This window comes from Oikopleura dioica, chromosome 2 (genome assembly GCF_907165135.1).
Source record: "Oikopleura dioica chromosome 2, OKI2018_I68_1.0, whole genome shotgun sequence".
Taxonomy (NCBI): domain Eukaryota; kingdom Metazoa; phylum Chordata; class Appendicularia; order Copelata; family Oikopleuridae; genus Oikopleura; species Oikopleura dioica.
The window spans coordinates 850,375-863,886 of record NC_137292.1 but is presented as its reverse complement, the minus strand read 5'-3'; the positions used below and the strand labels follow the sequence as shown (position 1 = coordinate 863,886).

General features: G+C 39.5%; 2 protein-coding genes across 2 annotated transcripts; both read left to right on the top strand.

Moving 5' to 3' along the window:
- The first annotated feature begins 2,586 nt into the window (after positions 1 to 2,586).
- LOC145698790 (netrin-3-like) lies at positions 2,587 to 11,186 on the top strand. The gene is made up of 13 exons (XM_081776013.1): positions 2,587 to 2,772; positions 6,129 to 6,240; positions 6,809 to 7,142; positions 7,206 to 7,334; positions 7,405 to 7,617; positions 7,657 to 7,826; positions 8,031 to 8,167; positions 8,401 to 8,473; positions 8,953 to 9,068; positions 10,108 to 10,221; positions 10,264 to 10,337; positions 10,381 to 10,628; positions 10,699 to 11,186. The coding sequence occupies exons 2-13, from the start codon at positions 6,134 to 6,136 to the stop codon at positions 10,817 to 10,819; spliced, it is 1,836 nt and encodes a 611-aa protein (XP_081632139.1). The 5' UTR covers positions 2,587 to 2,772; positions 6,129 to 6,133; the 3' UTR covers positions 10,820 to 11,186.
- A 113-nt stretch (positions 11,187 to 11,299) lies between these two features.
- Positions 11,300 to 13,066, top strand: LOC145696189 (uncharacterized). The gene is made up of 7 exons (XM_081773185.1): positions 11,300 to 11,875; positions 11,918 to 12,204; positions 12,244 to 12,420; positions 12,469 to 12,597; positions 12,643 to 12,705; positions 12,776 to 12,824; positions 12,872 to 13,066. The coding sequence occupies exons 1-7, from the start codon at positions 11,300 to 11,302 to the stop codon at positions 13,037 to 13,039; spliced, it is 1,449 nt and encodes a 482-aa protein (XP_081629311.1). The 3' UTR covers positions 13,040 to 13,066.
- The last annotated feature ends 446 nt before the right edge of the window (positions 13,067 to 13,512 follow it).

Sequence of the window (13,512 nt, the reverse complement as noted above, 5' to 3'; positions counted from 1 at the left end):
CCGGCTGTATTCCCGGTTTTCACCTTCATATTACATTTTTTAGATTAATTAACACTTAACCAATTATTCAGAGCTCTGGGGGTCACGTGGCTCGACTTTGTCGTTTTGTCGAGAAAGGATAACTTGCCCTTAATATGACATGTAACGAGTAGCTCGGCCAGGGTAGACACATTGTTGCCAAATGATTTTTTTCCCGGAAAAAGGGGGAAGGGTTCAAAATGGACATTATTGGAAAATTTTTCAATTGAAAAAAATTTTTGAAAAGCCAAAAAACGCTTGGAACCGACAAAAATTCCAACAAAAAATATTTTTTGCGACATTTTTTTTTTGAAATCTGATTGGCCGAATCCAAAAATCCAATTTCTGTTGAATTAGGGCAAAATTTTGGTCAAAAAATGTCGGAATTTTTGTCGTTTTTTGACACCAACCCAAAAAAATCGAAAGAAATTTATGATTTTTAATCCTTTACTGAGCTGTTATTCTTGGCATGTTGGAAACATCCGGGCGGGGCTTTTGTTTTTGCCTCACGATGTTTGACCATTTGGCTAATCCCGGTGTTCAAGACACCTTCCTTCATTTTCGGCTTACCGAAAATCGACCCAGTCTTTTATTGAAAAAAGGAGGCCGTTCAAGTTCTCGGAAAGGTGCATTTTCATGCTCCGCGAAATTGTCATGGGAAGGGAGGGAAAAGTGTGAAAGCCGGAAAGAAGAGTTGATTGAAGATTGCGCAGGTTCATTTCCCCGATTAATCTGATGTTCCTCTCGTTTCTGACGATTTTCTGCTTGAGAGTGGGAATTCCTTCAGGTGTTCGGAAATTGACTTTGATTCGTCAGAGAGAGAAAGATCCGGGGCCACGATTTCGAATTGCGTTGTTGTCTGCCGGCAAAAGAATCAGCTGGGTTTTCATCGTTCTCCACTTGAATTGGCTCAAGCACGCGCCCAAGGGTAAAGTTGCTTCCCTTCCGGCCTAAGCTGTCCTTTGTATCAATCTGTTTGAACAGAATGGATCAACAACCGTCCACTCAGGCAGCGAGCTCCTATCTCAATCTCAGCTGCCTGAGCTTGAGATTGATGCCAAAATACGAACTGCCAGTAAATTACCAATTCTCAAATTTAAAATCTCTCAAAAATCAGTGTTCAAAGTGACTTAAGGGTACCTGGGTCGAGTTGGCTATCTTTGAGGGCAAATTACTACCCTTTATTCTTAACGAAAAAAGCTTTTTAATAGCTCATTCGATAGATCCATCCTAGATCTCGGATCGTGACAGAGCACTTTTTTCGATTTCAAAGATTTTTTTCTGAAAAAATGCAGTCAAAGTTGGCGTCTCGGCCTAAAATCGCCGACTTCAACGCTAAATTCAGGCGAAAATTTTCATACAAACCGATTTTTTTGTTATGGATTTATGTAGATTAAAGCCTCCTCTTTGATCGTGACAGAGCATATTTTTGGATTTTGAAAATTTTTTTAACAAAATTTTCAAAAGTAAGGACTCGTCTTCGGGGATTCCTTATTTTTGCTTGATAAGCTTCCATTTTTCCAGATTTTGAAATGAATTTAATTTTGTGGGGCAATTTTAAGCTTCACCACGATGTTAACCAGGCCATAAGCTTTCATTTGAGCCGTAAATCAGCAAAATCGGAGGTAAAGAAATTCTCGGCCAAATTTGAGGCGCTATCATTTCCTATAGATTTTAATGTTTGTAGTGGTTTTTGACGGTGAAAACATTAAGAAAACTATAGGGTCATTATAGAGTTTTTTGTTCCTCAGAACCTGAAGAATCCGATTCTAGGGTCAGAAAATGGTTTAAGGGGGTACTAAAACTCGACCTAGGTACCCTTAAGCTTTTGACACCCTTATTTTCAAAACCAATTTCGAGCGAATTTTGAGACTCAAAAAAGCGAAAAAAATTTTAATTAAATCCTGGAACAAAAAATTCTTGAGAAAAAGGGATGACTGTAAGTTTGGCAAGAGAGTGGGTTGAGCGATGACACGCTCTGTACTTTTGCTTTCATCTGCCGTCGAGCTGCTCTTTGCACTTTGCGCGGGTGCAAAGCCGCCCATAGGAAGCCAGCCTTTGTGAATCTGACTAAGAATAAATCTTGAACTCGGATGAGTACAGTCACTTTTCAAGCTGTATTTCTATAAATTATTAGTACAAAAATTATATTTCAAAGAATACTTAAGAAACCGAAATGCTTTGAATTAATTTTCAAAGCAAGCGACAGAAGTTACTGACCAGCGACCTAAATTTTTTAATGAATTATGGTTTTCAAAAATATACAAGGACTTTTTCTTTGTACCAAAACAGACTTTACTCCGTCTTTCTGCTCTGGCTTTACTCAATTAGAAATAGCAGCATTGATAGGAGATGATCCTAAGAAGAATTTTTCGCCATTGGAAACATAACCCTAACCCTAGGTAATTGACCAAAAGCCAAGAAGAAGATGTTCGACCAATGGTGGCGCGAAATTTCCGGCTGTGGCGCTCCCAAGTGTTCCCCCTGTCCGCTCTGTTTTCCGCTCTTTAGCGCCCCCCGCTGCGTGGATTTCCCGCACGCTTAGCACAAGTTGCGCTTTAGCGAAATCGTAATGAAAATATAGGCCAAGCAGTTTTTTAAATAAGAACTCATCTATAAGAAACCCAAAAAGAAAACAAACAGTTTACAGAGATTTTAATCGAAAAACCATGTCCTGACGGTGCAAAAAATAGAGAGAAAGAAGGAATAATTACGGAGAAAATTATACAAAGAAGCGTGATCTATTTACTACAGGTGAGCACACTGATACAAGGACAGGTCAAATACCATTCACCTGATGAATTCCAGAAAATAATATCTTCCAGAAAATCTTTCTCCTGAGCTTTTTACAGTAGGAGATCACAGTAACTCTCCAATATATCGAGTGGAACTGATCTTTTTGACAAAAATTTTTCGATTCTTGAATTTTTTATTTCAAATTTCGAAAATCTTTTTGGCATGTTCTTAGTCAACCCTTTTTATATGCCCAGAAAATCCTCTATAATTCAGATATATCACCGTGTTAAACCCTTAAAAATCGAATAAGGCAATTAAAAGAGGGTTCAAAAATGTATATTTCTCGATTAAAGATGGTCAAGTTTGAACATGTTTTTGAAATTAAGGGGGTACACATTAAAAAAGAATATTTTTTCCACTAAAAATAGTGATTTTATACTTAAAACAAGCGATTTCTAAGCAGAAGTTTGTTCATTTTATTCATGATATATTCAGTCGGGCGTTCAATTTTATTCATATTTTTGACGCAATAAAATAATTACGAAACTTTGAAATGGAAAACGTAAGAAATTCTCATGAATTATTTTGCTACGTGCAGTTTTTTACTCCCCGCCGGGCGTTTTCCTGGAGTTTTTCTTAATTTTGAAAAGTTTAACCTGCCGTGAGTGGTGTGAGAGATAATATAGCCGCAGCTGGGGTGCACCTGAAGCTCAACCTCCGCTCGGTGGTGGAGCGATTCCGCGCTGATTCAGGCACCACCAACACCGCGCAGATGCGCATCGCACCGATTGCCACAGATTTCGCGTGTTTTGGGAACCGATGACTAGCTGAAAATTAAGGAAAAAAGTGATTTGGATAATTTTATTATCGAATTTTCAAAGTTTTATGGTTAAAAAATGTCTCTTCCGCGTCGACAGGTTAAAATCGTAGCAATTAGATGGTCTTTTTTGCGAAGCCGCTTCGCGGCTTTTTTCTCGGAATAGCCGCTACGCGGCTTTTTATTTTTGCTTCTGAAATCCTGACTTAGGCTTTTAACGAGTTGACACCCTTATTTTATCAAAGCGGAAGTGCTTGACTTTGCAATACGAAACGGATTGACATTCCGTAAACTTGACGTCAGTTCCCTTATTCCTCAAAATAAAGCCTTGGCAAGCAGGTGATCCAGTTCAGCTGCATTTGTTTGGCGAAAATGTTACCGATCCAGTGAAACTTTTTTCATATTTCCGGGCCACCTCGAAGTCCGGGCAACAAAAAAAAATGACGAAGTCGAAGATTCCAAACTCTGACAAACACTTTCTACGTGAGAACGAGAATGACGCAGAATCACTCCGTCTAGTAAATGAAAATCAATCTACTGTCAGTGACTGAGTCTGAGATTACTGACGCAGCTTCCGGGGGAGGATATGACTTTGATTCTTCGTTTTCTCGAGTGTGAGAATTCGAACGATCATCCCTTTTTGAGTCATTTAAATTGATCTCAAAAAGGGGGTTGATACTGGGCTCGAAAACGGGATGGTGTCTGGAACCGACAAAAAATTTCGACAAATTTTGAGTGGAAGGCTACTCGGTTGCTAATTGGCCGGTTTGCTGAATCCAGGCTTCTGATTGGTTTAAAATTTCCACGCAAAATTTGTCGAAATTTTTTTGTCGGTTCCAGACACCTCCCCTCGAAAACCTGTGTAGAAAACCTGAGTCAGGGTCGAACTCAGGGTCTAACCCTACCGCAAACCCTGACTCAGGTTTACAAAACAGGTTTCCGAGCGAACAGTAGACAGGTTTATTGAGAAGAAACTGTAACTCAAGATTTGAGCAAAGAGTTAAATTATTTAATCTTTTTAATTCTTCATTGTAATTATTCGGATATTTGCGTTGATCAAATTGAATAATCTGCGAGCTGTTAATAACGCGTAAATATTCGCTGTGGACTCAGGTGCGCCATCTTGTGCTTTACTCGGAAGGAAAGCCCCTAACAGAGAAATGACGCTTATTCGTTCTTCTCTGGAATTTTCACCTGATTTTTTTTAGTTAATTTTTTGAAGATTTAAATCTCCGAAACTCTCGCTCGGGCAAATTTCCAAAAATTTCCAGAAGAGCAAAAAGTCTAAATATATTTTGGAAAATCGGGGCTCCACTTTGATACTGACAGCTTCGGCCTTTTCTTATCACTTCCCGTTGCGCGGCCGCAGATCACCTGCCGAGCCGTTTTTTTCGGCTCAAAACAAAAACGATTATCGTTCTCCGACTCTCGTTTTTTCCCAGGCGAAAGAGGGGTGATTTCATTTTTTTCATAATTCAAAATTTGAAAAATTGAAAATTGAAAAAGTCATTTATCAGAAAAAATGAAGCCTCCTGCTGCGAGCGGAATGCGATTAGGGAGGAGAGCGTAGTAGAAAAGTGTGAAATTTCGAATTCGTGAAAGACCTGCCAGAAGGATCTCAATCGATTTTTGGAGGGGTTTTGGAAGATTAAGAAAAATTGAAATTTTAAAGACGATTTTTAATTTTGATCGCTCTCCAGATTCAATTGGATAATCTGGCTAAGAAGCGCAACTTTGGCCAAAAGCTCGAAAACCTGTGTAAAAAACCTGACTCAGGGTCCAATAAAAGCATTTTTCAGACGCTGACTCAGTTTTTTTACGCAAGTTCTCGAGCCAAATCAAGCTCGTATTTTTAAGAAAGAGACACCCTTATTTATCGATAAGAATAAATAAGGGTCCCCCTCGAACATTGTTTAAAAATGATCAAAGGGTAGAAGAGTCCTAAGAATGCTTGCAAACGCGCTAATCAGCCCTTGCTTAGCGTATATTTCCGCCTCATCTGCACGTTGCTTTTGCCTATCAAGGCGTGAAAAATCTTCAGGTGCAGCCGTTTGGCTTGTTTGGCACCTTGAAGGAATCCTCGAATTTTCCTTGCGCCAGTTTTTTTTTCGAACGTTGCTCCTGGTGGCGGTGGTGTACCTACAGCGCGGCGCATAATAGATAGAAGGGTCAGGTGCCCACCAGCTGAAAGGTGCCCGGCATCTCACGTGATACGCAAAAATTACACCAACGCCAAGTGAGCACCATCCTGGGCGCACCCTTAAGACATACCGATATTTGTCAAAATGAGAATTTATCATGTAAACGTGGAGAAAATTGGGAAAAATATGATCAAAAGCTTGGTTCAATTAAAGACCAATCAGATTTCCGTATTCGGCTTAGAGGCCAATCAGAGCTCAGAAAAATCGAAGTTTTTTTGCAATCTTTCTTTTTTCTTTTGATTTTTAACATGAATATTCAAAGTATTCAAATTGACACTCAACACAAGTTTTGCTTTGAAAAATCACGAGTTATACTTTCAACCCGCTCCTCGCCCACTAAACCCTCTCTTTTTTAGACAAAATGCTGACAGAAAGAAGAATAATGATCTTATACTTCCTCCTCCATCTTCTATCGATAGCCAGCTCGGAATTCGAAAACAGAACGCGTCTGAAAACAAAAGATAACAGGTAACTTTTCAATCGAGCATTTTCATTGGTTAATCTGATTTATGGTGGCGCTGTTTTCACCACCTGGGCTAACGAAATCTGTTTAATCGAAAATAACTAAAAACTCGCCCGAGCTATTATTAAAAAGCAAAAGCGATAAGGGACGAGATAACCAACCGGTCGGTGAGGTGCTCTCACCGGAAAAATGGAAATCTCAGAAGCCCGGTAGTTGAGATAAGAACGCTTTGTCTAATTGTATTCATCCAACTGTGTAATTTTCCTTTTTCTCCGCGCTGATAAGGAGCGACTTAGGGGGCTTGTCGGGAGCAAAAGCAAGGAAGAATCGAGATTGAAGGCGCTTGCGGCTTGCGGCTTTTCATTTTAAAATGAAAATTTTTGACTAAAAATGAAAATTTTTGACTATAAATACAAATTCTTGACTAAAAATGATATTTGACTAAAAAAATGAAAACTTGACGAAAAAGCCGCGCGCGGCTCTAAAGTCCTAAAAAAACTATATTCAAATATAAAAAATTTAAGTCGCTAGCCTAACCCTAACCCTAACTTGCGACTAAAAAAGTGACTTCAGGATGAAAAAGTATATTCCAACAACAACATTCGACTCGACAGATTCTTGCGGCGACGGCGTCAACGCAAAGTACTGCACCCCACCCTTTGAAGATATCACGCGAGTGCTGAAAAAGAAGTTCGAATCCAGCCAAACCTGCGGAATTGAGCAATCGGAGCGCTACTGTAAGCGAGAGAACGACAAATGGAGCTGTAAATTTTGCGACAGCTCTCAAACTGCCAAAATGCTGCCGACTAGGCACTTAAATGATCATGAAAAGACGACTGACGAGGAGACTTGCTGGTACTCGGGATCAGTGGTTGATCCTTCTGACGCAGCGGGCATTGTTTCCGAGGTAATCAACGATGAAAAAAGGGTTCATCTTAGGAGTCAAACTATTTAAAAATCCTCATTCTAGGCTGATCTCGAAAAGACTCAAACTCGCAATGTAACCCTGACGATCGATTTCTCCCACCCTTATGAAATCAGCTTTATCACAATGAAGTTTTGTGGACCTGTGCCAGCTGCCATGGTTATTTATAAATCTGTAAGTCGCAAATTGATTATCTTCTTTTCTTTTTATATCAATCTGATTTAAATTTTAACACTATTTTTAGACGGGGAACAATGACGAGTGGCAGCCGTACCAATATTACGCTGATAATTGCAGGGAAACATTTGGAATTGAGCCAAACGAGGAAATCACCAGATTGAACCAGGAAAAAGCACTTTGCTCGGAGCGATACTCCAAGAATAAGGAGGGCACTCGCGTTTCATTCAACACAGTCAACAATAGAGGGGACAGTTCTGTGTCTTCCCCCGTTGTTCAGGTACTCCTTCATGCCCCTTTCTTCTCTAACCCGCTGTAGAATTGGATGACCGCGCAGGCAATCAAAATCGAACTCCTGAAGCCGTCGATTTGGCCAGTTAACAACAACGGTCTGAAAACTCCAAGCTCAACACTAGTGGCAAGCTATCAATATGCGATCTCGGATATTAGGATTTCCGGACATTGTCAATGCAACGGACATGCTGACAGGTATTTTACAGAAATTTTCGGGTGGCCATTTATCTCTTATATGGTTAATAGTGGTTTGACAGGTCAACAAACAATTAGTTTTGTAAAAATTTTATCGACTCTCAAGAAGAGTCAAAATATATGTATAAAAATATTTATGAACATATATGATTTTCTTTCTAAAGCCTTCTCTATTCTAGAATTCCCTTACAGTACCATTTTCAGCTGCGAAATCATCGATGGCAAGCCCAAATGCATCTGCAAACACGGCACCGTCGGCGACACTTGCAACATGTGCCACTCCTTCTACCAAGATCGACCCTGGCAGCGCGGAACCAAATCGAACCCGAATGAATGCCGCGGTAAGTAATTTCTAATTTCCATCGAGCAAGTCATTACTAATGAACTTGCGCCCGTTCACTGTTTTGCGTTCTCTGCGGATTTAACAAGGTCCCAGCTGATGACCTGCTCCGTCTTCAGTGTAAATCAAATAAATAGAGTAGATTTATTGAGTGCGATGACGGCCTCAGAATTTGAAACTAAAAGGCAAAACTTGTGAAAATTAGATTATTAAATATTTTATACTGTATTTTAGCCTGCAACTGTAATCTTCATGCGAACAAGTGCAAGTTCAACGATACACTTTACAAAATGTCTGGAAATCAAAGGTAAATACAGTCATTTTTGATAACAAAATTGAGGAAGGGAGAAATATCACATGACTGACCTGTGTAAAAACCTGACTCAGGGTCCTGAGATAGAATTTTTTAACTCTTTTCTGACATTTTCTTTGGTTAGCCTTAGGGTTAGGTTTCTGGCAACTAAAAAACCCTAACCCTAACCCAACCCTAACTCTTTTCAGGACCCTGACTTAGGTTTCTACTCAGGTTTCCCTGCCCAGATCCCTGCTTTTCAAGGGTCAAGAAACCAAAGATTCATAATTACGGTCTTCCACTTTCGCTCAAATACAGCTGGGGCTCTTTGACATCAAGTGCCCATGACTAAACATTTCGCGACATTTTGCAAGAAAGGATAAGCTCTCTTTTAATCCGCGCCAGTCACTTCTTCTTTCCAGGCTTCCAGGATTTATTTCTAGGGAAATCTCGAGCTTTCATCGATCATATCTTTCTCAACAGTTTTTTTTCAGTGGTGGAATGTGCCAAAAGTGTCGGCACAATACGTCTGGCGCAAGGTGCCAGGTTTGCAAGCCCGGCTATACGCCCGACCCGAACAAGTCCGTCGACAATCCGAAATACTGCAAAAGTAAGTCTCTTCGTTAACCCCTCTTTCGACCTTAAAAATACCATTCACCATTATTACTACCTACATTCTATCAGTATACTCATTACAGTAACCCTCTCATGTACAGATGCACAGTGACCCCTCTGAAAAGGGGTCAAAATGATCGTCGCACGCTTGTGAATCAAAAAATGTAGAATATCGAAGTAAAAAATAAAAATGATGCATTTTCTTGAATTCAAGAAAACACCATCTAAAGGCTAATCTTTCCTAATGCTTGATAAAATAAAAAAAATGATAAAATTGGTTTTCGTCCTTGATTTCAATGACCGGAAAAGTCCTTTTTTCAGTCAAAAATGACCAATAAAAAACTGAAATCAACAAGGAAAATCAATTTTTTCATGACAAAAATTCGAATAGAAAAATAGTAGGACTAATCCCTTTTTATCCAATCTGAAAACCCTAACTAACACAAACAATTTACAAGGCTGTGACTGTCATCGAGTTGGAAGTAAAAGCAAAAATTGTAATCAATCGAACGGAGCTTGACCATTCAGGGGTCGAAATTAATCATCAAAAATACTAACCTAACCAAAAAATCTTCAAAATCTTCAAATTTCAAGAATTAAAAATCGAAATTTGAAGAGAAATTTGAAGATTCAGTTCGAAATACAGTTGAAACCAACATCCAAGCAAGTCATTCACAGCAAGCTTTACTATCTAAATACCAAGTTTTACTATGAAATTCGCTCTATTAAAAATAATTTTTTGAATATTTGAAAAAAAAATCCGCTTTGCAAATTAAAAAAAACGCTTTGATGCTGGCTTTGGCGCGTAGTTGACTCTTTAAAAACTAAATTGACGACATTTTGACCCCTGCTCAGCGAGTGCAAAGAAGGCGTCTCGGGACTCAAGTGTACGCACTGTGCCCCTGGGTACATTCAGACCAAGTCACCGATTAAGCCATGCGAAAAAAGTAAGAAAAAAGCAGCTCCACCAAAAATTAATTCTCATTCATCCTCATTTTTCCCTCCCCAATTTCTTTTGTAAATGAGTCTTTCAGAAATCCCGAATCCAATCAAAGACCCTCTTCTGCCATCATCTTCGTGCGCAAATATGTGCAAAAAACAAGACAGTATAAGCTTGCCGCCGAAGGAATACTGTAAAAAGACAATGAGTAAGTTCACTTTCCTTGACGAAAAATAACTTCGCTTTTTAGTTCTTAAAATCGACGTCAAATCGAGGAAAACAGTGAGGAACAAATATGTCGTCTATGTCGTCAATGTCCAAAAGGTAAAATTTTCTTATTGAACTGATACCCTTATTCTCAATAAAGGTCTACCGGCCAAAACGATCGCGAAAGACGACGAACTCCCGCTCCAAAAACCCGTTCATTCTGACCTCCAAAGAGTCCCGCTCCACCAGAAAGAAGCACGCCGCATCTTCCTCCTCCCCACCTCATATAACGAAGGGAAAATGGGAAATCTGGCAAAACAAGAAATACGCAAAGTGTGGTTGCCCGAAACTGAGGGTCAAGAAAATTTACTTGTTGCTTGGAAAACATAAATCTGTTCGACACTCAAGGTAAATTTATCGTTGTAACGCCCTTAGTTTTTCCCTTAATAGAAAGCAAAGACCTTAAACTCCCCTTTAGACATGGTTCACGAAGAAAATTCAAAATCGACCGCCATTCAAACTCGCTAAAATGGCGCGATCTTTTCGACAGTAATTTAAAATCCATCGAAGCGCTCAACCGAGAGCAGAAGAACTGCTGAGAAGTCCACCCAACAACGCAATACAAGTCAAAGTTCAACAAATTATTTTCAACTTTACCAAAACTGATTCCTGATGAACGAAAATATGGAATTGCCTTGATGCCTCAAATCTAAGTTAAAAAAAAGGAAAGACCCGATTTGTTCAAAAAGAAACTCCAAAAATCCTCAAAAAATCATCAATAGTCCAATCCGGAAAATACTGTATTATAGCTACACAAAAACAAAACGCCCAGACAAAAAAAAACGATAGCCAAGAAAACGGACGTATATATAAATTAAAAAAATCAAACAAAGCTGTAAATAAATTCTTAATAAATTTTAACAGGCTCGAAAGAAAAAAGCCTGCTACTGTCCTGCCTCAGTTGAACAAAGAATGAATAAATAAATGTTAAAAATTTCACCGAAGTCTATTTCTTCTTTTCTGAGAAATAATCAGCTGCCGCATTGAATCGCTTGAAAACTGCCTCTGAAATGCAAAATATGGCTCTTCCAGTTTTCGATAATTTCGCAAGAGAAAGTTTTTTCCACCAGCTTCCGAAGCTCAACGAAACTTGCACAGACCTTGATCTTGGTGAAATCTGCTCAACAAGCTGTGGCAATGATCTTTTGGCATGTCTAGGCAACTGTCAAAATGGGGATGCACTTTGCGAAAATTCCTGCGTCCGGGAAGGATTTGACTGTATTGATGGATGTCCTTGCCACATTGATTGCCCTGCAGGCTGCCAGGATTGTCCAGCTGATATTTGCAACATTTGTGCTTTTCCTGAAGAGAACGAGGAGCATATAAAATGCCTGGCAGATCTTGAGCAAGAGCTGATGGAATGCATCGGAAACTGCGGCGGGAACTCGAGTTGTCTCACTCTTTGTACCGTAGAATACTCACAGAACATTCTCGACTGCCCTTGCGAAGAAAACTGCCCAAACGGTTGTCCATGTCCCCATTATGAATGCGAAGATCCGGAAGCAGAAGAGCTGAATTCCGTCTTGATAATGCACGGTGAAAGCGGCCGAGACCCTGCTCTTGCGAATTTTCAAAGTTTTACTCAAGATTTAAAAGTGAGAAAAAATTCCCTTCCCGTTTCTGATCTTCCTTTTTAGGTTTCGTGGTATCACAATGGTCCTGATCGGCTAGAATTCTCGGCCAAGGAAGGATGTTCAGTTTTATACAAGGGAAGAAATTATTTATTCGGAGGATGGTATGTCAATTTCGAAGGAGGAAAGGAGCACGGGCCGCATGTTCTTGATGGATGCGATATAAAGAAAGCCGAAGGGGTTTCTTTTGAATTTGACTGCTTCGAAGGATCAGTTGGACAGACGTACTGGAAGGTTGACGACGAGCCACAGCCGTTCATCATGGTTTATGATGGGTACAAAAATGCTTATCGGTAATCTTGTCATTAAACTCACCTCCAACTGATTCTAAGATACGATGGCTCAGAAATCCTGGAGGTTTTACCAGAGACTACACGAAGTCATTTGTATATCGGTGGTCATATTCCACTTTACCAAAATCCTGATCACCCTGGCGACCTTTTTTCGATACTACTTGGTGGCTATGATAGTAAATTCGGAATATACAGGAATTCAGTTGAATGGCTTAGGTGATTAAATGAAGAAAAAACCGAAAAAAAGGCTGAGAATATTTGTAGCCCGGCCAGTGGATGGATCGAAGATGAGAGTTTGACGTTTCCCGAAGAAGATAATACAGGAAAAGGTCTTAGTGCTTATTGCGCTGTTTCGGGGGAATTCGGACTGGTCATCATTCCAGGAAGGACGAGGTCAGTGAAAATATAAAAATAGCAAGAAATTCAGCAATTTAAAAGCTCAAATCGAAAAATCTGGCGACTTCACAAAAATCAGTGGGAAAATATTGGACTCGTTCCCTGGTAAGAGAATCGAGCGACTTTTATTACTAAAAGTTTATTATTTACTAAATTTTATTACTGAAATTTTTAGGACATCATTCAGAGGATACGCAAGAGCTGTTCTTTTTCCTAACAACGAGGTCAGTTGATTTCACTTTGGGATTTTGTTCATTTGATGTTTTAAAAGATAATGGTCCTTGGAGGATACTCGGGAGATTGGATGTTCACCAAGTTCATATTCAACGAAGATTTTACTTCCATCGAAGGGGAAGATCTTGAGCATTTGCCCAGCCTTAAAAATTGGGATGACCCTTATGCGATGCTTGTGCCTGACAATTACTGTGTGATCAATTGAGGAATAAAAAAGAGGCTGAGGAAGACGTCTAGGCAAGAAATTGACTGAAATTTGTTTTATTGGAGTATATTTTTGAAAAAGTGTTGTAAAAAAATACAGTGCAACAAGCTTATCGGCATTGATAAGAATTCCGAGATCAATTAGCTCACGAATGACACTTTCAGCTTCGAGAGGAAAATCATTGATCGTAGCCAGGCCAGAGCATTCGGAAAGACCAGCAAGACGAGCAATAGTGATTAACATTTATCAAAGTTTTTCGTTAAGCTGAAGGGCTGTTTCGATCTTCTGGACCACGTTTTTTCATCTATTGTGAATTCAAATCGACCCTCGTTGAGTCCACATTAACCTGTTTAATCTGCCTGAGCCAAAGTCATAATCAATTCCTCGATTCCACATCCCTCAACTTGCTGAAAAGCTGCTATTGTCAGCGCAGCTTTCTTCGCATGCATATTTGATGCGTTTTAAATATTTCT